This window comes from Cheilinus undulatus, linkage group 22, assembly GCF_018320785.1.
Source record: "Cheilinus undulatus linkage group 22, ASM1832078v1, whole genome shotgun sequence".
NCBI lineage: Eukaryota > Metazoa > Chordata > Actinopteri > Labriformes > Labridae > Cheilinus > Cheilinus undulatus.
Window position 1 is genome coordinate 33,869,083 of NC_054886.1, and position 27,027 is coordinate 33,896,109.

At 40.8% G+C, this 27,027-nt stretch overlaps 2 protein-coding genes across 2 annotated transcripts in view; both read right to left on the reverse strand.

The window, feature by feature from the left end:
* Positions 1-761: 761 nt before the first annotated feature.
* Positions 762-13,486, reverse strand: LOC121504365 (toll-like receptor 2 type-2). The gene is made up of 13 exons (XM_041779074.1): positions 13,437-13,486; positions 12,833-12,859; positions 12,210-12,421; positions 11,748-11,904; positions 11,219-11,368; positions 9,011-9,217; positions 6,202-6,324; positions 5,869-6,019; positions 5,021-5,185; positions 4,449-4,628; positions 1,896-2,036; positions 1,312-1,817; positions 762-1,176 (listed from the first exon to the last, which is right to left on the reverse strand). The coding sequence occupies exons 1-13, from the start codon at positions 13,484-13,486 to the stop codon at positions 762-764; spliced, it is 2,484 nt and encodes an 827-aa protein (XP_041635008.1).
* A 2,028-nt stretch (positions 13,487-15,514) lies between these two features.
* Positions 15,515-27,027, reverse strand: part of LOC121504107 (toll-like receptor 2 type-2) — a 19,976-nt gene continuing 8,463 nt past the window's right edge. The window contains exons 2-12 of the mRNA XM_041778730.1: positions 26,703-26,971; positions 25,299-25,455; positions 25,038-25,187; positions 24,644-24,850; positions 22,923-23,045; positions 22,587-22,737; positions 21,764-21,928; positions 17,767-17,946; positions 17,542-17,682; positions 16,958-17,463; positions 15,515-16,860 (exon numbers count right to left, since the gene is read on the reverse strand). Coding sequence (XP_041634664.1) covers positions 16,446-16,860; positions 16,958-17,463; positions 17,542-17,682; positions 17,767-17,946; positions 21,764-21,928; positions 22,587-22,737; positions 22,923-23,045; positions 24,644-24,850; positions 25,038-25,187; positions 25,299-25,455; positions 26,703-26,970 — 2,463 coding nt within the window. The 5' untranslated portion in view covers position 26,971 and the 3' untranslated portion in view covers positions 15,515-16,445. The remainder of the gene's footprint in view (positions 16,861-16,957; positions 17,464-17,541; positions 17,683-17,766; positions 17,947-21,763; positions 21,929-22,586; positions 22,738-22,922; positions 23,046-24,643; positions 24,851-25,037; positions 25,188-25,298; positions 25,456-26,702; positions 26,972-27,027) is intronic.

Genomic DNA, 27,027 nt, shown 5'->3' on the forward strand with positions numbered 1-27,027 from the left:
TAGGAGCTGAGCAGGACATAACAAGATCAAATAAAAATACACAATATTGCCAACATTCATGCCTTAAACATGAACACAGCCCAAATTATCAAAAGATGAAGAATGAAAAGCGTGAAAAATGTGCACGACCTCCCCTTAGGATTATTTACATTTAAAATACACATCTTTATCATTGTAGGGTATTTGAGATGTACCTTATATTTGATGCATAACTAAAATGACAACATCAGCCCTTCAAAGGGCTTAAGACCTCAGGTTATTGCCGACTTTTGGCCGAAAGGAAAAACTCCCTACTTTAGCACTACACGAATAAAGATTGCAAGTAAAGGTTGATGGATTTGGACTTAAACTAATCCATCAGTAAATCTTTATCTGTGTTACACAAACTTAAGACAATTTTAGTTCTGCCTCTTCTGCTAACCAGAACAATCTTTTAATTTACCAGTACACTGGCAAAACCCTCAGGTTTCACCTGGTTAAAGGCAGAAATCCAGGGTTTTAGAAAACCTATAGACTATAGGAATGTTGTGTCCGTTCATGATGCCGCAATGTTCTGAAATCCTACGTATACAACGCTGGAGAAGACACAGTCTAAAGGGATTTCAATTAGAGTGATATGACCATTTTTATGGCATTGAATAACTTTACAAACAAAATTTCCACAAAAAATAAAAATTAAAGTATATATCACCATGGAAATATGTATTAAACTGATTAAAACTGAACTATTTTGATTGTGTAGTTTGACCAGTTTCTTTGTCTCAGTCATCGTCCTCTTCTTCCACTCTCAGAGCCCTACGAAGACTCTTCCAGAACTCCAGAACCCTCTCCTCCTCCTGAGGCCACTCCAGGTAGGTGGTGGACCTCATGAGTTTGCGTAGTTTGCAGAAGCGTTTGGGGATGTTGTCTCTGGACAGCGGTTCCAACAGGATCAAGATGGCCGCCTCATCACCAGCATTCCCATCAAAGAGCCAGAAGTGGGAGAAGTCCAGCTCATAGCGGCACCAGTCGGACTGGACGAAATTCTCAGAGAGGACGAAGATGGTCCGCCGGCTTCGCTCGATGGCACTCATGATGTTGTCCATAATCCAGTGTCCGGGGAGGAAGTCCCGCTTGTGGAGGCAGAGGGTCAGAGGTCTGGGGCCTCTGGGGTTTGAGGAGTCCTCACCATTCTCTCTGTGGAAGAAAAAGCAAACACCATGAGCAAGTCTTGTTCCTTGTGTTAAACTTTTTCAGAAGTGTCACTGATATTGGGCAAGTAATTTGGTGCTGTTGAGAGGATAGAGAATAAAACTAAAATTCCACAGTTACCCTGGCTGCTCCAGTTCAGGTACCAAGTAGTTTTCCACCCAGCTAGCATCCCTCTCGCTGTAGGACACAAAGGCGTCAAAGGACAGCAATGCTTCTGTATCCATTTTATCCTTCTGGCGCCGCAGTCGACTGCTCCGCTTTGCCTTTACCCATGCCCAAGTCATTTCGAGGTACCAGAATACATGGAGGCGCCAGAGCAGGATACTCACCAGCAGGGCAACACACAGTGCCACACCACAGCTCACAGACACAAACAAAACCTGATAGCATTCAACAACAGAGAGACTGACTCCACCAACTGGTCGTCCCTGCAGGTACAGAGGGGAGTTGCAGACGTAGCTCTCCTCTCTGTCCGTTATCTGAACCTCTCCAGCATCTTTGAAGGCAGACTGGAGGAAGCTGACAAAGTCACAGGAGCAGACAAATTTGTTCTGACCCGCCTGGAGGCTCTGGAGTCGACTGTAGGACTGGAGGTCTGAAGGCCCAAACATGTTCATGGTGTTTGACTGTGAGGAAACAAGGAAGGGGTCACTCTTGGAACACTAGAGGTTGGAAGAAATGTTGGAGATGTGATTGGTCCTTACCTGTATTATCAGTGTTTGCAGATTAGGGAACAGCCGTCCATGTGGCAGACTCAGGAACTTGTTCCCAGAGAGGTAGAGCTCTCTCAGAAAAGGCAGGAACAGGAAGAAGTTTTTGAGACTGTTGTAGCTCAGATCCAGCACCTGTAGATGAAGTAGTTCATGTAAAAAAGGTAATTAGGGCCCGAGCACCAAGTGGTGTGAGGACCTCACTGTTTTTGCTCAAGACGTGTTATTTTCCGTCATTGCATGGAGTTTTGAGGCCCTTAAGATATTCAAAAATGCAAAAAACTTGCCAGGTGCATCCGGTCTTGCAAAAACTTCTCCAACATGAAAATTCAGACCTGCGTCAAAAGCGCCCCCTTACAGTTTCAAAGTTAAAGGTCCCTCCTTTGACTTTGTCATAGATTCATCACATTTTGTGTGCAGGTACGGCTTACAGAGATCTACAAAAAAGCCTGTTGGACCTACACTCTATCTCCAACAAGAAATCCGCCATGTTGAATAAATTAGCGAAAATTGGGGTATTTTTGCCCTGTTCCAGGGGTCATATCTGGAGCACAGAGGTAGATGAGACATGGATGATGAAAAGTTATTCGGGCTTTCTCATTAGTCGAAAGGCGTGGTTATGGTGGCCCCTCAAAGTAAACAAAACATACCACATTTTGTCAAACGTTACTGTTTTCCACATCTTATCATTTCTGCATGCCAGTATTAAAGATCTGCGGATTTTAATCAAGGAGTGGGGGCGTGGCATCCTGGCAAATTTCAATTATTACGATGAGGTCTCGCCATACAAACACAATCTGTTATATCTCAGCTGTACATCATAATATCTTAACTAGATTTTATGTAGTAATTGGAATTGCATGACTTAACAAGTTTCGTACGCAATGTTTTTCTCCAAGTCATAGCGCCTCCCACTGGCAGCATAAAGTGCCATATTCGCATAATTGCTTCTAATTCCTCCAAAATGGAGATATTGCAGTCAACTTTAATTAAATTTATGACCATTTATTGGGGTAATCAGATTTGTAAAGCTCACAATTCTGCTTGTAACTTAGTTGCCACAACGTAGGATCCGTTGCCATGAAACAGGAAGTTCTTATTTGAAGAGCACAAATATGCTCAGTGGAAAACTGAGATGATTGATATTGATGTTGTTGGTGGGCGTGGCTTTTTGGCTCAGTGGCACCGCCTACAATATTTTGAAAAATTCAGCCCCTGCAGCAGGTTTAGCCGAGGATTTTGAAAATGTTTTTAACTGATACAACTTTTAAAAAAAAGCCTCCTGGACCCATGCTGTAAAACAAACAGGAAGTCTGCCATTTTAAATTTTGTGGTCAAAAAGCAGCATATTGCAGACATCACAATTTTCAAAATTCCTCTTGGGGAATTCATCCAAACACCTTCATGTTAAGAATATTGTAAGAAGACATGTCAGTGTTGAAAATTTCATTAGAACCTTTTCATTACTCAAAGGGGTGTGACCATAGTGAAATTTTCTTTGCCATGAACAGGAAGTAGAATTATCCTGGGCATAGAAAACTTGTAGAGTCTTGAAATCTGGCACAAAAATTCACAGTGAGAGTCTGAGATGATTGCCCTTTGTATTTTGGGTGGGCTTTGGTTATTAATTCAATGACACCCCATACAATATTTTAAAAAAATCAGCCCCCGGGGCACATATTACCTAGGTGTTTGAAAGTGCTTGAGCCTTTATGTAATGTACAATTAAGCCTCACGGACCCATATTTCAAAACAACAAAATATCTATTTTTTTCTTTCATTTTGCATGTTGAAAGTTTCAAAAGTCCCTCTTCTCTTAATGGAACCAAAACTAAGGCTATGCTGCCATCTTGTGATAATACAAAATAGTGCAACACTATTTAGGACAGGGAACAAGACATTAAAATGTTTGTATCTATCTATCCATGAAAATAAGAGAAGATGACAAACTGAGAGGATATAGTACAGCATTGAAGAAAATACCAATAAAACGTGTACACATCTGTATCTCTGTATTTACTCCTCTGCTCTATCCTCATCACCAATGATTGGAACATTCAGAAGACCTGGTCTTTTTCTCCTGTAGGGTGAGCGCGCACACAAGGGAGAGCGAGTGAGGCTGCATGAATGCAAGAGAGAGAAAGAGAAAGAGAAAGAGCGGCTCAGCCAAGCAGAGCAGAAAGAGGAGCTGTGAAGTTGACAATACAGTGATTTGTTCATATTTTGGAGCTGCATTCAAAATTTTCAGGGCTCATACCTCCTGCCCATACCTTGACTACCAACGCAACTACAAGCCCTGGATATTAATGAGGGGGATCATCCTCTGTTTCTGTGAAATTGTGAGTGTTGCAATCCCAACATACCCCGCGGGTGCAGCATGCTCTGTTGCTGGCACCCAACGGTTGCTTCACATCCACGGTTGTGACACATCCCAGTATGCAACGGATTGCGAGGGCCTGCTATCGCTGCTTGCAGCTTTAATTTAATGAGTGTTTTGAGGGTGTTTAATTGGTCAGTATCATTGCTTACACACTTAACTCGTCATACCTCCAGGGTTGTGGGTAGACAGCTGGTGATGGTTGTGAGTTTAGCCCCGGAGATGTTGAGGTATCTCAGGGTGTGTGGCCAGGAGCAGCTCTGAGGCATGGAGCTGTATCCATTCCTACTGGCGTCCAGGTGGGTCAGTTTGGAGAGATGAGCTACCATTCGACTCAGTGTGGACAGAGACTGGACAGCAGAGAGACAGAAAATGACTTCAGGAGGCAGGTAAGAACTTCCTTAAGGTTTTTATCGAACATTTTTTAGCTCTTTACTTTCACTTTTTTTATCATGAGCTGCTAAGCTATGCTGCTTTCACAAGCACCTCATTAAACACAACTTCTGACAACGTCTGGTCTTTGACTCAGTCCAACTGTAAGTTACCTCTTTGTTCAAGTGCCGTCTCACCCCTTGAGTTATCGTGGGCAGGTTGGACATCACAGAGATTCTCGTCGGAATGAACTGACTTCTGCTTGACTTACCTCTATAACCCAATGTATGTGGAAACAAGGGGAAGGCTTTGTTTGATCATCATCGTGTCCTGGCTGTTAACAAATAATTGATTTTGTTTGTGAACTCACCCTCAGAAAGTTTCCACTGATGTTTAAAACTCGCAGGTCCTTCATCGGGCTGTATCCATGGCACAGTGTCTCCTCTAGAGCTAGGTCACTCAGGTGGTTGTCGGTCAAGTCCAGGTACTGCAGGTTCCCGAGCAAGAAGGTTGAGAAACAGTTAATCACGAATACCTGAAAGTAAAAGTTAGTTTTAATTATGTTTAAAAGATACCGTAGTACAGTTGAAGTTTGCAGCTAGAGTCCTCACAGTAGTAAGTCCCCCATGCTTGGCGATGCACTAACTGCTTAACGTGTTACTATGGTGAACCTGCAATTTGGTAGCTAGTTGAAGCACTATAATCTAGAAGTTCTAGAATATCTGCATTAAATGGGCAGTTTGTAAGAGGTCAATAATGCTTTTTATTAAGTTTTAAGTCAATGAATACACAGTGTGTTTGTATTTGATGGCTTCAGTTGTTCTCTTCTTATAGGTCAGACTTCATCCTTGACCAAGTTCTCTCTTACTAGGGAGCAAACTTTGACCAAAGCTGGAAGTGGGATAGTCCTGAGTCCTGTCTTATGATTTAAGGGACTGTAATCAATGCCTCACTAGGCAGCCTCCACCCAGACATTGCTCTTATTGCTGCCTCTCAGTTTTCGTCTTGACAGCACTTTGTGATATAAATCAAACTTCATGTTTGATTGAATAAAGCAGGACATAACTTTTGATTTTACTTTTCACTTTTATCTTCCAACTCAGATTGTATTTTCTGATATCAAAACTGGGTCTTTGACAAAAGTTGCATCTGTCATGTTCCTTGAATTTATTTCTTGTTTTTGTTTTGGTTTGAGGTATTTTTTTTTCTCTTTCATACCTTAGCGTTGATTGCAGAAATCTTTCTTGGGTAGCGCAACAGCAGGAAATACTCTGAATACTTTACAAATTTCATCAAATCCAGGACCACAGCGTTTCGCACAACAACCTCGTCAATAGCACTGACATCTGTTGAACTGTGTGCCTCCCACCTAACAGGATGCATAAAACAAAAAATTACCAAGATGCTTTAGTCATCCTTTTACTTTAGATCTGTAACTTACTCCATATTTGTTGTCTCTTCCTGTCAAAGTTTACAGAGGAGGTATCTCATATATAAAAGTAGAGTTTAAAGTTGGTATAACAGTCTAATGCTGATGCAGTGGTTTCCTACCTGCCCTCACTTGTCAGTGTGACGTCCTCCACAGAAAGGTAAGTGATAGGCTGTCCATCTATGATCCTCATGACTTCAATATACGCCTGATCTGATATGGTAATGTTCCGGAGAGTAGCGCTCCTACAAAGAGACATCAACAAGGGCAATCAGAAAAAAATGCACATGGTGTATAGGTTTATATTTTATTTCTATTTTTCCCCCTCTCTTTCTCCACCTTTCAGATAATGTGTGCTGAAACAAGCCGTTCTTAGATTTTACACCTAGTGACATCACCAGGGGGCGTAAGAACCCGCCCCCAGGTTTGGTTGGCCCTCACCCACTTGGAGGAAAGTTTCGCCCTCCTCTACTGATCCTCTCAGCTACCAGCTGAGATGCTGGATAGCTCAGTGGGTTACCCTGCTGACAACAGTCTGGGAGATTGTTGGTTCGGATCACAGTCAGGTGCTAAACTTTGGATAAAAGTGTCTGTAACATCAGGAGTGCTGCATTCATTTCCTGAGAGGGGTGTGGTCAGGGGTGGAGTCAGACAGCTCATTAACATTTAAAGCCACAGACACAGAAATGGCTCATTCTGAGCAGGGCTGAAAAAGAGGGGTTTTTAGATATACAAAAATTCAATACTGGAGTCTTTTTTTTCAGCAATAAACTTCACAGGAATTTTTGGGGACCTCTGAGAACACTGTAGACTTGTCTTAAAAGGGTAAAATATGTCCCCTTTAAATAGTCTCTCAGTCTGAGTCAGTAGGCTACACAATCATGGGGAAGACTGCAGGCTTAACAGATGTCCAGAAGACAGTCATTGACACCCTCCACAAGGAGGGTAAAGGTCATTGCTAAAGAAGCTGCTTGTTCACAGAGTGCTGTATCCAAGCATATTCATAGAAAGTTGAGTGAAACAAAGAGGAAGAAAAAAAGGCTTGAAATATTTCACTCTATTTGTAATGAATCTATATATGAGTTTCAGTTTCTGATATGAGTGACAAAAAATATTGAACGTTTTCATGATATTCTATAATTTTTTTTAAGATATACCTGTATATAAACATAGAGCAAAAAGTAAGGCACTTTGTGTTTAGTAGATTATTTCTTTGTTGTAATACTGCTTCTTGGTAATAAATCATATACCCTTAGAAAGCCTGTTTATTACCCTTTAAAATGATGCCTCATTTGTGAGGATCATGCATTTGTGGGATGAGCAGCAGAGCTGAGTGTGTGGGTTGTGCCCATGAAAAATGTGCCAAATCTTCTCTGCCAATGCTGAACACCTTATTCTGCTGTTGCTATTGACTCTTGTTTTGAGCTTCTGGTACCCCCAGGTGCAGCCAATCAGGTGCCTGATTGGCAGCACCTGTGAGCATGGGCCCTGCTACAGTGGTCAGTAGATGTCTGCTTCCACGTTTGCCTCATTTGACTGATCTGGATAGGGCCCGTCGGTTGGGCAACTTCAAGCTGGTGTTCCGCAAAACCAAGTTTCGGCATTGTTTGGAGTGAACCCTAGCACCATCTCCAAACTGACGGCCAAGTTCCATATAACAGGGAACGTCAGAGACAGGCTGCAACGTGGGCGTCCCAAGAAGACAACACCCCAAGAATGCTGTTTTCTAACCCTGTCAGCAAGAACTCTATCCTCCAAGATGACAACACTCGCCCCCACAGAGTGGGGTTTATCAGAGACTACCCCCAGAATTTGGGAGTGGAGAGGATGGAATGTCCTGCCAGCAGTCCTGACCTTTAACCCCATTGAACACTTGTGGGATCAGCTTGGGCGTGCTGTTGGTGCCAGAGTGACCAACACAACCACGTTGGCTGACTTGCAACAAATGCTTGTTGAAGAATGGGATGCCGTCCCACAGCAGTGTGTGACCAGGCTGGTGACCAGCATGAGGAGGAGGAGCCAGGCTGTTGTGGCTGTGTATGGTTCTTCCACACGCTACTGAGGCTCCTGTTTGTTAAATGAATAAATTGTTAAAATGTCAGTATGTCTTGTTTCTTCAAACTTCAATCATCCAATCCACCAAACACCCAACAAGACTCAATGGAAGAATCAGCTGTTTGGCATTGGCAGAGAAGATTTGGCACATTTTTCATGGGTGAAACCCACATACTCAGCTCTGCTGCTCATCCCACAAATGCATGATCCTTACAAATGTGGCACCAATATATATCTTCTGGAGTTGACAATGGGGCTTGAACTAGCTTCTTTTACCCAAATAATTTTCTGAAATGACTATAGATAAAGAAACATGATGAAAATGATTATACATTTTTTTCCTAAAATATATTTAGTTACCAAAACCTCAGACATAATACACAGATATAAAGGTAATATGAATTGTATTGGAAACCAGACATTTTCCATGTTCCCATGTGTGCTTTGCTTTGTGGCGTTCCAAAGTGAAATGCTGGGAACAGTAAATGCCATGACAAGCTCTGGCTGATAAAGTTATACTGGTCTTAGAAAATTAATAAGGAGCAACACAATAACCTGGGATGTCAGCAAGTAGATTTGAGTCAGCAGTAGTTTTCTGTAGCCATTTATGTCCCACCAAAAACACACTAAATGCCTTTGGACATCATTTACAGACTAGCTGCCATCCAATCCCACCCAGTGGACAGGGCTTGCATTTGCAGTGTTTCAAAGCAAAGCTACATTTTCAGGATGTGCAGGTCAGTCTATGTGTGTAGGCTTCTTTGTAGGTTCAGGACTACACAGACCTCCTCAAATGCTCTGTCACTGATAAGTATAAATCAGGCCTTAGGAGAATGTAACACTGCAACAACACAGGAAATATGGAGGCATATTTACCTGATTCTCTTCTTGGCAAACACCTCAAAGGGCTGCACAGACTCCTTCCTCATCAGCTGAACATCTTGCAGAGTGATGGGTGTGTTTGGGTACGATACATCAGTGAGCACAGCTGAAGCTAGGGCTGTGTCTGTTAGAAATGGACCATGGAGGCTCACGGTGACATGACCTAGTGGCCACATATCTGCCAGAGCCCCGGACTCGTACCTAAGGAGGGGATAGAAGAGACCAGGAGAGTTCAGGTAGAAGGATAAGGAAAGGGACATTTTCTTTGAATGCACTGGATTCTCATTCTTCCACCAGGGGGCTCTAAAGGCAGATGTGATGCTTCGATTTAAAGATGGAAAATTTGACAGCCAGCTGTTATCTGAATGGACAACACATTTGTAAAATAAATTTACAGATGGTCCTCTTCAGGGGGGACTGTAAGCCTTGGTGGCAAAGAAGGGAAAAGAAAATTTAGAATGTTTATGGGGGTGATCTTAACGTAGGACTTTTAAATCAAAGATTCAAATCCTTATCTTCTTTCTAACCCCAGTTAAACACATTTTCTGCCCATTTTTGTCACTTGAAAATTTTAATCTATTGTGACCACTTTTTTCCACTTTAACCAGTTGCCACCAATGTTTCTGCCTGTTTTTGTCCTTGCAACCCCATTTTTGCCACTTCAAAACAATTTTAAGCTTTTTTATCACTTTTTTTCCCCACTTTTTCTACATATTTTGCCACTTTGAACCCATTTTTGACACTTTTTAACCTCTTCTCACCATTTTTTTCTACTTGATATTGCCCATTTAACCCCATGTTTTCCATCTTGAACCCTTTGGTGCCACTTTGCAATTTTTTTAACCCTTTCCACCATGTTGTCTGCACATATTGCCACATTTCAATGTGTTTCTGCCACTTTAAATACTTTTTATAATATCTCTGCTGTTTCTGCCATTTTTACCCACTATTAATACAATCTAGAATTTTTTTTCTCCAATTTTTGCCAATTTCAAATACATTTAAGTATTTAAAGCTACCATTTTTGCCATGTTTCAACCCATTTTCACCACCTTTTCTGCCTTTTATTGACTGTTTAACCCCATTTTTGCCCACTTGAACCCTTTTTGCCACTTTTTCACCACTGTGCTGCTCTTTAAAGCTATCTCACTACTTTTCCGACAAGTTTGGCACTTTAAACACATTTTTCCCAGTTTCTGCCAACTTTCGCCACATTTAACCCATTTTGGCTACTTTTTTAACCCATTTTCACTTTGTTGCCTGTTTAATTGTTTTCCATCTTGAACCCTTTGGTACCATTTTTAAGCCACTTTACAATTTTTTTTAACCCTTTCACCACTGTCTCTGTACATGTTACCACATTTCAACCTGTTTTTGCCACTTAATAAACTCTTTTTATAATATCCTCTGCTGTTTCTGCCATTTTTACCCATTTCTGTTACTATTAAGCCAATCTAGAAATTTTTTTCTCCAATTGTTGCCAATTTTTAATACCTTTCATTATTTGTAGCTGCCATTTTTGACACTTTTTAACCCATTTTCACCACATTTCCTGCCCTTAATTGCCCATTTAACCCCATTTTTGTCACCTTGAACCCTTTTTTGCCAGTCATTAAACCCATTTCACCACTTTTTCTACATGTTTGGCACTTTAAACCCATTTTTTTCCAGTTTCTGCCAACTTTTGCTAAATGTAACAAATTTTTTGCTACTTTTCAAGACTTTTTTTCAATATATTTTCTGCCTGTTTTTTTCCACTTTTGCCCCTTGTTCACCACTTTTATGCCAATTTTTATACAATTTTAACTGCATTTCAGGGTTTATTACAGCCATTTTTTCGGGCCATTTTTGAGACTTTGGCCTATTTTTTTTTTTTTTTTTTCTAATTTTTAAACCCATTGTTGCCACTTTTGACTCATTTTCATTCTATTTTAAGACAGGGGATTCGACATTTTGAAGAAGGTTTTATGATATGTATGAAAAGTTTAAAAGATTTTTTTCTTTCATGAGAGTGACGAATATTCAGGTAAAAAAAATTTAAATATATGGTCACAGCTTAACTTGACCGTGGACCATCATGTTGCTGACCTCCATGGGCCCCCCATTTAGCCGGACCCTAGAAAGCTCTCCCCTTTTTCTTCTCTTACGGATGGCCTTGAGCCATTAAAAGTTGGAAGGAATATAACACTGTCAGCTCCCCACCTTTCAAGGTTATTGGCATGTAGAGTGAGCTCCTCCAGCTCTGTGACCCCTGACAGATCTCCTCTCTTTATCTCCAGCAGAGCAGGACCTCCAAAAGCCAGCCTCCTCAGTCTGACCAGGCTCTGAAACACGGGGGGAGACCCCAGACAGCTGGAGAAGAGGAAGTGAGAGAATAAATGTGAGAATATGTCTCTAGACAATTAAAGTCACATGCAATGTGAAGATTATTTGTGACTAACCATGTGTCTATGTGGAACAAAGAGCACAGAAAACTTTGTATATGTGGTAGAACTGCTTGCTTACAGTAGGTGGCAGTATGACAAAGACAGATGCTAAACTATTAATGTGACTTGGACTGACATTCATCAGTAAATTTGAAGCAAATCAGATGTTCAATATAAGAGTTATTGCAACTTCCTGTCAAATGGCGAGATGCCAAAAACAGTTGCCATTACCACTGCAGCTTCCCTTCAGGAAACATGAAACTTTTGAGAATCACACACTGAGAATGGGAACACAAGAGGTTTACCTGTAGGGGTTGTTGAGCAGGTTGAGCTGCTGCAGAGCTCCAAGCTTGTTGAACCATTCATGGTTGAGAGCAGTCAGGTTATTATCAGACAGATCCAGATTCTCCAGACTCCAAAGAGAATCAAACGCTGATGGATGGATCACAGCTAGACTGTTACCTGAAAGAACACGATCTACATTAAAACTATCCTGCAGTATTATTGGACTATTAAAAACACCCTGGTCTTACAGAAAAGGAATTATTTTTCATTAAAGGCCACAATTTTGAATTTCTTCAGCTGTTTAGCTCATCTCTCTTGTTTTGTTGAAAGGCTAGGATTTGAATTTACCCTTTATTTTCAGTAGAACATGTCTACTCTGTGTTGTGGACTACCTCTAGTCTATAATCATCACATTCAGCTCACATATTAGGAATATCTTCTCAGTCTTTATCTAACCCTAACCCTAATCCAGTCATCTTTACCATGTAGACTCAGAACCTTCAACTTCCTGTGGCCGGTCAGATCATCATCAGCCACCTCAGTGATGCTGTTGAAGGAGAGATCAAAAGTCAAGGCGCGGTCTGTTACCACAGGAACACGGGTGAATCCATCGTAGGCGCAATTACACAAGAACTCCTGGTCACAGCGTCCGCAGGTAGGTCTCTCTCCATCAGCGTCTGACCTCTGAGCCCAGCTGAGGAAGAGGAGGAGGAAAAGACGGTATGTTCGCTGCTTCATATTGCAGTGGGAGAGAAGTGCATTGAGGTGACAGAACCACAGCAAAGTGAATGATATAGATTCATGGGGGCAGTGAGGCAGAGATGGAGCAAAAGAGAAGTACATCTAGGAAGGCGGTTTAACAATAGGGTAAAAATGTGGAAAAATAGAGAACCAAGCTGAAAAACAGGAAGGAGAATTAATTTAAACAAAAGCTCAATGGTGAGAAAACCAAAACTTACAAGATCCAAACAGGAAAACACAAAATCCGCAGAGACTAAATGCAAACATGATTAGACAAATGTGAGACTACTGGTACGATGGCAGTGAAGGAACACTTCAGAGGCAAGAATAAAAAAAAAAAAAGGAGAAAAAAAAACGGACACACCACAGGTGTATAAGATGAACACAAATACTAAAATTAATCTTATTTTTTCATGATTATTTTTTCATTTTATATTGTTGTTAATATCATCAATCTTAATCTCATTATTATTATAAAAGCACATGCCAATGACGAAGGAGTAACCTCTTTCATCTTGTCTTGAGATCTGCTGCATGAGAAACCTTGTTAATAAATGACCGCTCACAGATTGAAACACTATAATGAGTGAACAAAAACACGAGTCAACAAGCTTGGTCTACTTTTCACTTAGAGGAGTGTTCCCTTTATTCACAGTGTCTTTGAACCACTGAATCCTGTCACATCCTTTCACTGCACCAGCTTAATAAGGAAGTTCACCCACATTAGCGTACAATAATACCAAAGTTGATAGTAACCTGAAGGGATTTGAACATGCCAGCTTCCTCTTTTGCTCATCAAGTTACAGATGATTTCACAGCAGATGATAATGCAAAGTCTTGCATCAACAGTGACAATGTTTTGATTTTAGTGACACATTCATGAATTCCCACCTGGAGAGCACAAAATAAAGCACTAGCACAAGTTGAATCAGGAGGACTAGTTAGTTTCTGATTCAGTCTTCTCTCACGCGCTCACTAACTCATCGGCTGTCTGCTCATCACTGCCTATCTCAGGCATAATCATCAAAAAGACAAAACAAACAGAAATGTGGTTAAAATGGGCAAGAATTGATGTAAAAAAAAGATGAAATGGGGTTAATAGTGACAAAAATGGGTCAACATGGGCAACATTACCTGGAAAAGGGCAGAAACGCATTAAAAGTGGCACAATCAGGCCGCAAAATTTGGTTGAAAGACTTTATAAGCTGCACAAAGCCCAACAGTTGCAGAACTGGCCAGAGAAAATGGTGGGATGGGATTATAAAGTGGTACAATCTGTTAAAAGTGTCAAAAATGTCAGTAAGAGGTGGTGAAATGTGATTTTAATGCAGCAAAAATTGGCCTAAGGGCTTTAAAAGAAGCACAGTGAATAATTCTAGATATTTTACCATCAGAACCTGTGTTTGTCAGGGGCCCAGCCAATTCTGTGTTCAAACCTGCAGAGATGCTACGGACAGGAACAGTGGCTTTTTGTGATTTGGCAAGTTTTTGCTAAAAATGGGTCCAAAAGTGATTTCGACTCAATTGCACGCTGTATTGAACATTTTTGATGGGTTTTATTTTTCACCCAGAAAGCTCCTGTGCCTGGCATTATTTTGTTATGTGAGCTCTGGTTACCAGTTAGCCTGATAGGGGCTCACAGACGCCTGCAGACTGCATCACTCTCCATCCAGAGTTCCCTGCCTGACTGTACGCCAGTGTTTTACTAACTTTTTTCAACTTTCTGAAGATCAATAAAAGAAGCTGACCCCAACCAAAATACCTGCATGAAAATATATCATTCAGACAAGTTTATAGCTGTTGCTTTATTCCTTTAATGGCTGATAATTAGACCAGCGATGGTCACTATGGTGTGCTTACATTCTGCAAACATTGCATCAGCTGTTGAAGTGGAAAACTGAGGTTTTCTGGGTGAAATGTAAAATGCTGAAAAATGTTCAGTCGAGCCAGCATTGCTTTTTTTTCCCTTTTTTCACCATTGGGGCAATAACAGTTCTACCATAAATCATGCATTTATTATATTCTTATTCAATATGCAATTTGAGGTAACATTAATCTGTCTATTCATTGTTCTAATGTGTTCTGATGACTTTTTAAGGCTGTCTGAAAGGGTTAAATCTTGCCATTGGTGCCAGAACTCCTCATCAGGGTATTTTTAGGGTTATTTGAATCTTTTACGAATGTATTCTACTCACTCCAAACCCATTAACCCTTAGGGATTGTTTTAATGTAGTTACACTCACTCAAAAAATGAGCTATTCATCCAGAGATAATTGTTGCTATCTTCTTCGATTATTTATCTGGAGAGTCATGTCCATGACTGATGTCCATGTAAACACTTGCACCAACATTTATTATTATATTATTTTTGTATTGGTGTTGATAATGATTTTTGTATTGTTACTGCAAGTGCATTTCTATATTTAAACTTACATTGATCTTTGTACAAGGTATTGCTACGCAGTAGAGCCCCTACCAGGAAGCCTATTAAGTTTTATTGTATTTTATTTTGAAGGTTGTACCTGTGATGCTCTGCATACTTCCTGTATTTAAGGCACTCTTCCACATAGTGTTTCACAACACTGAAAAAGACTAACCCTGTATTTCCATACACAGCGTGCGCGCCGCGCACTGAAGCGCCGCAGGTTTGCTCCAACCGAAAGGCGAGCAACCTCGCCCACTGGAAGCGAGTCTAGAGTGATGCGCCGCTGCGCGCAAGCCCGTATCAGCAGGAAAAGTATGTCAACAGCGGACTATTTTACCTTTTGGGGTAACTTCATCGTCCTTTCCAGCATAAGTCCATGATATTATTGCTTCCTCGATTGAGTGAGTACATTAGGAAGTTAAAAGGTTAATGTTTGCTGACAGGATCTGTGGTTTTATGCAAAATTCTTCAGCTAAATATCCCCAAAAGCTAACCTTTGCTCATCAATGGCGCCATTGTAGCTCTGTGACCCACTGACCTCTTGGTGACCCTTTGCTTTCGCTGCTGATGATTTACGATCAGGAGTCCGTGCATTGTGTTTTATTTTGAAAGAACTGGATGTTGTACGCTTGTGACTTCCATAGTTGGTGCTTTCTGAACGACAGTGAATTTACGAGGTTTGGCAGTGGCCGGCGCTGAAATAGACCTGCAGCGTATCTGAAACAAAGCGCAGCGAAGTGCCGCTCCAGGCACGCGCCACTGCCGGTCAAGAGCGCCGGCTATGGAAATGCTCTGATAGACAAGAGAGGGAGTGAAGTGCTCTGCAGGACGATTCGCCGGCGTTCTGCGGCACACACGCTGCATATGGAAATTGGGGGTAAGTCGAAACGCGTTCGTTGTGCCTTGTTTGCCTTTGATAAAACTACCTAAAAGGACATTTTGAGTGCTGACACCTCTCTCTTTTTCTAGTAAGTCTTTTTTGTCTGGCACCTTGAGAAGTTTTTTGCTTGGAGGGTGCTCCTTTTTTTTGCTTTAATTGCCTACTTTTGGCCAAATGGAAAATCTGCCTACGTTAGCACTACACAAGTAAAGACTGCAAGTAGATTGATGGATTTGAAGCAAAGACCAAATGTATTGACTTCAACTACTCCATCAATCAATCTTTATCTGTGTTACACAAACATAAGAGGGTTTTAGTTCTGCCTCTTCCGCTAACCACAATCTTTTAATTTACAGATACAATAACAAAACCCTCAGGTTTCAACTGGTTAAAGGCAGGGTTCTAGAAAACCGACGGACTATGGGAATGTTGTGTCTGTTTAGACTGTGTCTTCTCCAGTGTTCTATAATCCTACGTATACAACACTGGGGAAGACACAGTCTAAAGGGATTTCAATTAGAGTGATATGACCATTTTTATGGCATTGAATAACTTTACAAACAAAATTTCAAGGAATAATCAAAAGTGAAAGTATATATCACCATGGAAATATGTATTAAACTGATTAAAACTGAACTATTTTGATTGTGTAGTTTGACCAGTTTCTTTGTCTCAGTCATCGTCCTCTTCTTCCACTCTCAGAGCCCTACGAAGACTCTCCCAGAACTCCACAACCCTCTCCTCCTCCTGAGGCCACTCCAGGTAGGTGGTGGACCTCATGAGTTTGTGTAGTTTATAGAAGCGTTTGGGGATGTTGTCTCTGGACAGCGGTTCCAACAGGATCAAGATGGCCGCCTCATCACCAGCATTCCCATCAAAGAGCCAGAAGTGGGAGAAGTCCAGCTCATAGCGGCACCAGTCGGACTGGACGAAATTCTCAGAGAGGATGAAGATGGTCCGCCGGCTTCGCTCGATGGCACTCATGATGTTGTCCATCATCCAGTGTCCGGGGAGGAAGTCCCGCTTGTGGAGGCAGAGGGTCAGAGGTCTGGGGCCTCTGGGGTTTGAGGAGTCCTCACCATTCTCTCTGTGGAAGAAAAAGCAAACACCATGAGCAAGTCTTGTTCCTTGTGTTAAACTTTTTCAGATGTGTCACTGATATTTGGCAAACAATCCGCTGTTACCCTGGCTCCTCCAGTTCAGGTACCAAGTAGTTTTCCACCCAGCTAGCATCCCTCTCGCTGTAGGACACAAAGGCGTCAAAGGACAGCAATGCTTCTGTATCCATCCTATCCCTTTTTCTCCGTTGTTGACTGCTCCTCTTCGCCTTTACCCATGCACAAGTCATCTTGAGGTACCAGAATACATGGAGGCGCCAGAGCAGGATACTCACCAGCAGGGCAACACACAGTGCTACACCACAGCTCACAGACACGAACAAAACCTGATGGCATTCAACAACAGAGAGACTGACTCCACCAACTGGTCGTCCCTGCAGGTACAGAGGGGAGTCGCAGACGTAGCTCTCCTCTCTGTCTGTTATCTGAACCTCTCCAGCATCTTTGAAGGCAGACTGGAGGAAGCTGACAAAGTCACAGGAGCAGACAAATTTGTTCTGACCCGCCTGGAGGCTCTGGAGTCGACTGTAGGACTGGAGGTCTGAAGGCCCAAACATGTTCATGGTGTTTGACTGTGAGGAAACAAGGAAGGGGTCACTCTTGGAACACTCAAGGCTGGAAGAAATGCTGGAGATGTGATTGGTCCTTACCTGTATTGACATTGTTTCCAGATTAGGGAACAGCCGTCCATGTGGCAGACTCAGGAACTTGTTCCCAGAGAGGTAGAGCTCTCTCAGAAAAGGCATGGACAGGGAGAAGTTTTTGAGACTGTTGTAGCTCAGATCCAGCACCTGTACATGATGAAGTTAGTTTAAAAATGGTAGGATAGGAGTAGCGTCTGTCAGGATTACTGCTCCATGCATGGTTTGTCCTACCTCCAGGGTTGTGGGTAGACAGCTGGTGACTTCTGTAAGTTTAGCCCAAGAGATGTTGAGGTATCTCAGGGTGTGTGGCCAGGAGCAGCTCTGAGGCATGGAGCTGTATCCATTCCTGCTGATGTCCAGGTGGGTCAGTTTGGTGAGCTTAAATACCATTCGAGTCAATGTGGACAGAGACTGGTAGCAGAGGGATAGAGGTCATTGAGTGGGTCATTGTTCTTAAACTCACAACCTGCATCCACAGCCTCCACAATTTGATCTAAAGGTGAGCTATGGACTTTTTAATTACTGTTATTTTAATTTTGTATCATGAGCTGCTAAGCTGTGCTGTTATCACAAGCATCCCAATGGATGCATATCTGACATCATCTAGAAGGGTGAGCCTAAGAGTGAGCCTCCCCTAAGAAGAAATTATTCATTCGGTGGACCCCCACCCACCAGAAGGATTCAAATTGAAAAAAAAAAATAAAAATTTCAAACAACATTTCAAACATTTATGTCTGATCTTTAAACATTTTTAACATAAATATATTTTTGATATTTTGGTTTGCAAATGTCCTTAAACATCTGCCTTTCCCTCTTATTCAGTTATAATACCATTACATACCCCTTTTTCATATTTTTTTGGCCATTTTACAACTTCTTTTTGCCTCTTTTTCCCCATTTTTTCCACTTTCATGCCCTTTTTGCCCATTTAAGCTACCTTTCATCATTAAATATCCTTTTTCCCCACAGTTTTTGCTCATTTTTGCTACATCTTTTTGCCTCTCTTCCCCCACCCCCCCCCCACCCCCCCTTTTTTTTCTTTTTACTAACAATTTTTTTTTGCCACTTTTCATCCATTTAAGCTGCCCATTGCCATTTAATATGACTTGTTCCCTTTTTTCCCATTTTTGCCTTTTTTTATATATAATTTTTTGGCCTTTTTCACAATTTTTTTGCCACTTTTTAACAATTTTTGCCCCTTTTTTCGAAATTTTTTCCCTTTTTTTTATCTTTTTTTTTTTTTGCCACTTCTTGTCCATTCAAACTACCCTTTTCCATTAGGGGAGAGTGGGGGGATTTGTGCCAAAGGGGAAGTAGTGCTACCCCTTGTTTATAGAAAAACCATAGAAGAAATTGGTCATGTGACCACATATTTTTGAAGAGCCATCCATTTTACTCATCCTGTATAAAAGGGAGACACATGGCATGAGAGGTAAGAACATTTTAGCTCGAAAAACTGATTTTTGCCTTTCAGAGTAAAATTTCTATGATCAAGGTTTTTTGATTGTTGTGTCTGAACAATTAACGACAAGTTTAAAAACATTTCACACGTTTTAGTGCTTTATTAGGCTACACAGTGAGTTTATACAGTTAGCATGATATTAGCTCTAAACTGCTGGATCACGCTAGTTTTTCAAAAATAATGGGGGTGGGGTGATTTGTGCCAAAGGGCCTGGGTTAAGTTGTGCCATGAGACCACTTTTTTTTCTGAAGGCTATATTTCTTAAACAGTTTATTTCAGATCCGAAGTTATTGTGCCCAGGGATGCACCACATCCTGAAATATGTGTACGTACTTAAGTTGGAGGCATTACTGTCATGGCCTCACTTTAAAATCACTTTGAGTAAAAACTGGCACATCTCACCCCACTCTCCCCTACATACCACTTGTTTCCTCTTTCTCTGACAATTTTTGCCACTCTTGACTGCTTTTTTGCCCATTTAAGTCACTTTCCACCCACTTTTTTTGTCACTGTACCCATTTCTGCTACTTTCTGACCATTTTTTCCACTCTTCCTCCCCATTTCTGCCCATTTACACCCATCTTTTGTTGCTTTTTGAACATTTTGCCACCTTTAACCTATTGTTATTGCTAATTCAAGCTGTTTTTGTCACTTTTCACCTCTTAGATTGTGGCTCTTGCAAAGGTATTTTTCAAAAATTTGGCTCTTTGGTTGAGTAACACTGCTCTATAGCACAGTCCCTATAGTAACTATAAGTCTATCCATTTTGCTCCATGCACAGCAGAGGTTCACAAAGTAAAATCACCTTTTTTCTGGCTTATGGTTCCACGTCTCCCCTGAAGCTCTGTGGCGCCCTCCAGGGGAGGCCCGCCTCAGACTTTGAAAACCACTGATCTAGACCACATCAGAGTCTAATTTAAGGCAAAACTACAGCTCCAAGCAACAAAAAAATGTTAATTCATTAATGCCATAGTATATAGCCTTCTTTAAAATGTAAACCCATCTTCTTAAAACACAATAACAATGGTCTAAAAGTGTGTTAACACAAGAAACAAAAGGCAAAAGTCTCAAAAATGGCAAAAAAAATCCTAAAAATAGAGGTAAAAGGTAGTAAAAAAGGCATTACAAGTGGTAAAAAACAAAACGTGCAATGCAGTTAAAAAAGGGAAAAATTGGCATAGAAAGTAGTGCAAAGGAGTTAAAAGTGACAAAAATGGGATAAAAAGTGGTAGAATTGCACCAAAAGGTGGCAAAATGGCTTAAATGTTGGCAAAAAGGTGAAACCAGACTAAAAGGCATACAATATTGGTAGAATGTTGCAAAATGGGTTAAAAGAGGCAAAAATGGGTTCAAATTGTCTGTAAAAGTAGTGAAGAGTGGTCAAAAGTGTCAAGAATTGGTCAAAAATGACAGAAAAAGTAGTAAAAGGATATACATGCAAAAATGAGTCAAAAAGGCAAAAAATGGTTGAAAAAGTGGTGAAAAATAACAAAAAAGCTGCAAAATACATGGGCCAAAATTGGGTCAGGAGTGACAAAAATGAAGAAAAAAGTGGAGAAAAGTTGCCAAAAAGTGGCAAAAATGGGTTACCTGAGGCAAAGATGGGTCAAAAATTGCATAACAAAATGTCGGAAGTGGCTTAATAGTGGAAAAAGCGTTTAACAAAGGCAAAAATGGCAGAAAAGGTGGCTAAAAAGTTGCAAAAACTGGACAAGAATGGCAACAAAAGTTGTGAAAAACAGCTAAAAAGTGGTGGCAAAAATGGGTTAGAAGAGGCAAAAATGGTTCAAAAGTGGTAAAATTGGCTGAAAAAGTAGTGAAACATGGTCAAAAATGGCTTCAATGGGTCAAAAATGACAAAAAAGGGGTAAAAAGCAGCTAACAGTGGCAAAATAGGATGCTGTATGCAAAAATAGGTCAAAAAGGAAAAAATGGCTGAAAAGTGGTGAAAAGCAGCTAAAAAATGGCTAAAAATTGGCAAAATACTTTGACAGAGGAAAAATGGGTCATAAAACTGCAAATAAATTCATAAAAATGGCTAAACAGTGGGGAAAAGGGGTTAAAACAGGCAAAAATGGGTCAAGAGTGGCAAAAAAGGCAGGGAAAAGTGTTGAAAGTGGCTAAGAAGTGTGAAAAAAGGGGTAACAATGTGAAAAATTTGGTGAAAGTGTGAACAAATTGATGAAAAGTGGCAAATAAAAGTGGCACAAATGGGCTAAAAAAAGCCAAAATTAGCCCCCCCACCCTACCCTAACCACATGATTATTGCAGATACCATACTTAAACTATTCCTCTGCAAGTGAGCTGTTCCATCTCATACTAAACTTCAGTAAAGTTCATGTGGAATTCAGACCTCTGCTTCTGTGCTTATCTCTCTGACCGGAGACCCACTGTAGATGGAAAGCTAATAACCAGCTTTTAAAGAAAAATCATTATTCCGGTGCATCTAAACGCAACACAGACAATTTAGTGACGGCCCTCTTATTTGTCCTGAATCCTTCAAGTAGTCTCTCAAGTCTTCTTCTTCCAGGACAGACCGGAATAAAAAGTAATCCTGAGACCAGCCTCAGCCTTATAAACAAACACAGTTACATAGATGTGTTTTTCATAGTATGACTCCAGAGTTTTGGGACAGTACTGCTAAAAAACTGATGACTGAAAACGTGGTTGACACGTTAAAACGTCTAATTATTCATTTCTCACCTTGTTAGAATTCTCTGTAGCTTTGACATAAAAGAGAGTAAGAGATTATATTTGTGAAGTTACCCTCAGAAAGTTTCCACTGATGTTTAAAACTCGCAGGTCCTTCAGTGGGCTTTCTCCATGGCACAGGGACTCTTGAAGAGCCAGGTCGCTCACATGGTTGTCGGACAGATCCGCGTACTGCAGGTTCAGGAGCAAGTATGTCGAGGGGCAGTTCACCACAAATGTCTGAGAGTAGAAGTTAATTACAAACCTTTGAAAGTTGTCAACGTTTCAAGAAGATACCTCAGTGCAGAAGTTTGCAGCAGGTTTCACCGACGCCATAATCTTGAAGTCACATCGCGTTAATGGTTTGAAATGTTTCTCTGACATCTGAATGACTGCAGTGTGTTTCACTGGATAATTTGTATTTCTCTCAGAGGAAGTGGGCAGAGCTATGCCACTACTTCTAAAGGGTTAACCAGTCACGGTGGCTGACTTGTGCCCTACTCGCATGGGATTAGTATTACCTACAAACCTCTGGCAATTTGGAATAATCAGGAAGAGTGTCTGTGTTTCCAATCCTATGTGAATGGACCATGTCTGTAATTTGATCAGTAAAAAATCTGGGGCTAATTACCCAGCATGCTTCAGCTCACACGGATCCACAGGTAACACTAATCCTGTGCGAATTGACATCTCTGTACTTTAGGGTGGTAAATATGTGTTTCTATGATCCATGTGGCCTTTTGTGCGTGTTTTTCTGAGTGAAAAACAAATACAGGCAGTGTAGAAGATTGTTAATAAAGTTTTAACACAAACATGGGTTAGAAATAGTACTGTCTTTTCAGTTCATTTATTTTTAAATTCATACAAAAGCAACCACACTGGGTCAGCTCTTCCTTACCTCAGTGTCGATTATTGAGATTTTTGTTGGGTAGCGCAGCAGACGGAAGTACTCTGCAACCTTTATAAATTTAAAGAGATCCAGGATCACGATGTGTCGTACAAACACCTCATCGAGGCTGCTGAGATGTGTTTCATTGCCCTTCTCCCACCTAACAGGAAACATAAAACAAAGAAGTTACAAAATCATTCAGTCACCTTAGATCCTTCAAAACATTTTACAACATACATATGCCAACAGCATTTTCAGACTCAGTTTACGAGAGCTAACACACTTAAAGTTTCAAAGTTGGTATGACAGGGCCTTGTGGGTAATGCTGATGTAAAGCTTTCCTACCTGCCTTCACCGGTCAGTATGACATCGTCTAAAGAAAAGAAAGTGATCGGCACTCCAGCAGTCATCGATAGGGCTTCAACGACTGCCTCGTCTGATAAGGTAACGTTCCTGAGAGTAACGCTCCTAAAAAAAGACAATGAGGTCACCGAGGTAAACAACAACAACAACCACAACAAAATCACTATACAATAGTAAAGGTATGACTGCGGTGGTCCTGAAACACACCCACAAATCACAACTAAGAAAACACATAAACAAAGAAGTATCTGATGTAGGTTTCCAGCTGCCCAACAGTTCTGGGTCTTCTTTGCAGGATTTTTCCTTTTCTGATGATTTAAATGTTTTCTGTTGGTGAAAGGTCTGGACTGCAGGCAGACCACTTCATAGCCCGGACTCTTTATTTGTGAAGCCATGCTGTTGTGATGGATGTGGTATGTGGTTCAGCATGGTCTTGCTGACAGAGACGTTGTCTGGATGAGAGCATATGTTGCTCTAAAACCTCTCTCAGCATTGATAGTTCCTTTCCAGATGTTAGAGCTGCCCACGCCATAGGCACTAATGCACCCCCATACCATCAGAGATGCAGGCTTTAGAGCTGAGCCAGGAGAACAAGCTGGATGCTCCCTCTCCTCTTCAGTTCACAGGACATGATGTCCATGGTTTCTTAACCCTTGTGCCCTCCTCAAATTTACTACCCTCTGGACACCTTCGAGGCAAAAATGTACACGTACAGAAAAATTGCCATGTCAACATTTTTTTCTACTTTTTTTTTCCATAAACCTCTTCAAACAACTTAAGACCTGCTCAGATCTACCAAACATGAAAACACTTTTAATAATTTAACCCTTTAAATGCCAGTTTCATTATTTGAAATAATTTTTTTTTTACTAAAAAGCACACACACAAAAAAAATACATTATTTTCCATATAATAGATAGCAGAAAAATGGGGCTTTGGTGCTGATGAGAGTCTTGGATGGATCAAAGATCAGCAACAAAATTGATTTGATAGCATTTGTGTTTTTTTGTAGTACCAGCTTTAACATTAGGGCACCCTCTGGACACCTTTGAGGCAAAAATGTACATGTTAAAAGAAATCTGCCATTAAATCAGCACACAAATACTTTTTCTGCTTTTTTTTCATATATCTTTTTAACAACTTCAGACCTGCTCAAAACTACCAAACATTCAATAATTTTCGAGATTTTCACCCTTTAAATGCCAGTTTGATTATTTGAAATATTTTATTTTTCACTACAAACAAACAAACAAACAAACAAACAAACAAACAAACAAACCACTCTGTGCATTCAAAAACATGAAAAGTGAATTATTTTCCATAAAATTAATAGTTGAAAGATGGGGCTTTGGGGGTGATGAGAGTCATGGATGGGTCAAAGATTAGCAACAAAGTTGATTAGATTGCATTTGTATTTTTTTTATTTTTTTTATTTTTTATTTTTGTAGTTCCAGCTTTAACATTAGGGCACCCTCTGGACACCTTCGATGCAAAAATGTACATGTTAAAAAAATCTGCTATTAAATCAGCATACGTCAGTATTTGTTACTGACATTTTATGCAGCACCCCAACTTTTTTGGTGTTCAGGTAGTAGGTTCAGGACTACGCAGACCACCTGAGTATGCTCTGCCTTGGCTAGGACTCAGGAGTATAATTCAGGTGCATCAGTGTAAAATCAGAAGAACTGAGGAGACACATTTACCTGATTCTCCTCTTAGTCAACTCTGTGAGGGGCTCCACAGATCCAGTCCCAACCAGATAGACCTCTTGCACAACGATGGGTGTGTTTGAGTATGCCACATCAGCGAGAACAGCTGAAGCTAAGGCTCTGTCTGTTGAAACTGGACCCTGGAGGCTCAAAGTGACATGACCTAGTGGCCATATACCTGCCAGAGCCCCAGACTCGTACCTAAGGAGGGAAATACACAGTGTTTAAACTCTGCCACCAGGGGGCTCTCAATCCAAACAATAAAAAAATATGAGCCAAGTAGTCATGTAAGAAAATGTTTTGCTGATTTGATGTGGGGAAACTCGATTGCGCCCCATGCTATTTTGACTTTGAGCTTTCAGCAGATACAACACTGTCAACTCCCCACCTTTTAAGGTTATTGGCATGTAGAGTGAGCTCCTCCAGCTCTGTGACCCCTGACAGATCTCCTCTCTTTATCTCCAGCAGAGCAGGACCTCCAAAAGCCAGCCTCCTCAGTCTGACCAGGCTCTGAAACACGGGGGGAGACCCCAGACAGCTGGAGAAGAGGAAGTGAGAGAAGCAACACCCATAGGCGTGAAACATTTCAACACTTTGATATGTAAAGAGGCTTCTGCTCAATCTTTTCTATGAAATTTGGACTCCTTACCTGTAGGGGTTGTTGAGCAGGTTGAGCTGCTGCAGAGCACTGAGCTTGTTGAACCATTCATGGTTGAGAGCAGTCAGGTTATTATCAGACAGATCCAGATTCTCCAGACTCCAAAGAGAATCAAACGCTGATGGATGGATCACAGCTAGACTGTTACCTGAAAGAGCATTATCTATGTTTAATATTATCCTGGAGTGTCATTAAAACCAACCTGATGTCAGAGAAAAACACAAAATCTGCAATCTGCAGATAAAAGCAAGCGATGAAATGTAAAGCAAGGCAATGGGGTGCAGTGATTGCCCCTTTACTCTGTTCTTAACCCTTGTGCCCTCTTTGGGAATTTTTGGCCATTTTTCTCAACTCTTTTTTTAAAATTTGTGATCATTTAGTCAGTTTTATAGCTTGTGGCATGAATTTTTACAGGAACTTTTCTGTCTAGTTAATTTTTTGAAATCCAACATGTTTGACTCTTAAACGTCATTCAGACTCTCTCAATGAATTTTGTACCCTCTGGACACCTTCAAGGCAAAAATGTGCGCATTCAAAAAAACTGCTATTAAATCAGCATACATCAATGTTTTTTTTGTCCTTTTTTTCATAAATCTTATTAACAACTTCAAACTTGCTCAAAACTACCAAACATTAAATGATCCTCAGAATTTTAACCCTTTTAAACTTACACAAAAACTCTCCATAACATAACAGACAAAAATACAAGAATTTGGTGCATGGTCCAACAATGAGTAAACGGTTGAATCTGGTGGAATACAGCAAAAATGTCAAATTTCACTAGACTTCTTCACATTGAAATGCTGATATTAAAGAATGCATGAATTTAAACAGCAATGACAGTGAGAATAAAAAACCTGGTTTTAATGGAAGTCAATGGGGGCATTTTTGCCGCGAAGATGTCAAGAGGGTATTTCTGACATTACGTAAAAAAAAACAATATTGATGTATGCTGATTTAATGGCAGATTTATTTAACATGTACATTGTTGCCTCGAAGGTGTCTCGAGGGTAGTAAATTTGAGGAGGGCACAAGGGTTAATTTCCTCTCTGATGCTGAGATGGGCGAGAATCAAGGAAAACAGGAGATGATAAGGAAAACAGGAGTTTCAAAAAGAGAATTTCTTCTAACTTTCTTTCTCTGTCCTTACTCAATGGAGCTTGTTTTACAAAGTGGAAAGGGTTCACATTTATGATGGCCATAATTGACATATTGTGACTTTGACTTTTGTGAAAACCAGGCAACACTAAAGCTTTTCAGTACAAAGCCGCACACTTCTTCAATCAGTAGAATATTTTAACTTTGTGTTGTGGACTAGCTCGTGTCTGTAGTCATGAATTTCAGCTCACACAATATCACTTATTTACAAAACGCATCAAATCGAGTCATTATTACCGTGTAGACTCAAGGCTCTCAGCTTCCTGTGGCCGGTCAGATCATCATCAGTCACCTCAGTGATGTTGTTGAAGGAGAGATCAAGAGTCAAGGCGTGGTCTGAAACCACAGGAACATGAACAAATCCACTGTAGGAGCAGTTACAGAAGAACCGTTGGTCACAACGTTCACAAGACCATCTCTCTCCATCAGTGTCTGACCTCTGAACCCAGCAGAGTGAGAGAAGGAGGACGAAAGGGGGAAAATAACTGTGTGTTCGCTGCCCCATACTGCAAAGGAAAAAGACATTGTTACAGGAGAAGAGAGAGGACATTGCATGATTTTC

Coding starts and splice junctions, on each gene's coding strand:
- LOC121504365 (XM_041779074.1), bottom strand. CDS start 13,486: ATGCCTGAGATAGGCAGTGATGAGCAGACAGCCGATGAGTTAGTGAGC. Junction 6,020..6,201: donor ACACTGACAAGTGAGGGCAG/GTAGGAAACCAC, acceptor GCATCCTGTTAG/GTGGGAGGCACACAGTTCAA. Junction 2,037..4,448: donor GTCTACCCACAACCCTGGAG/GTATGACGAGTT, acceptor CTTCATCTACAG/GTGCTGGATCTGAGCTACAA.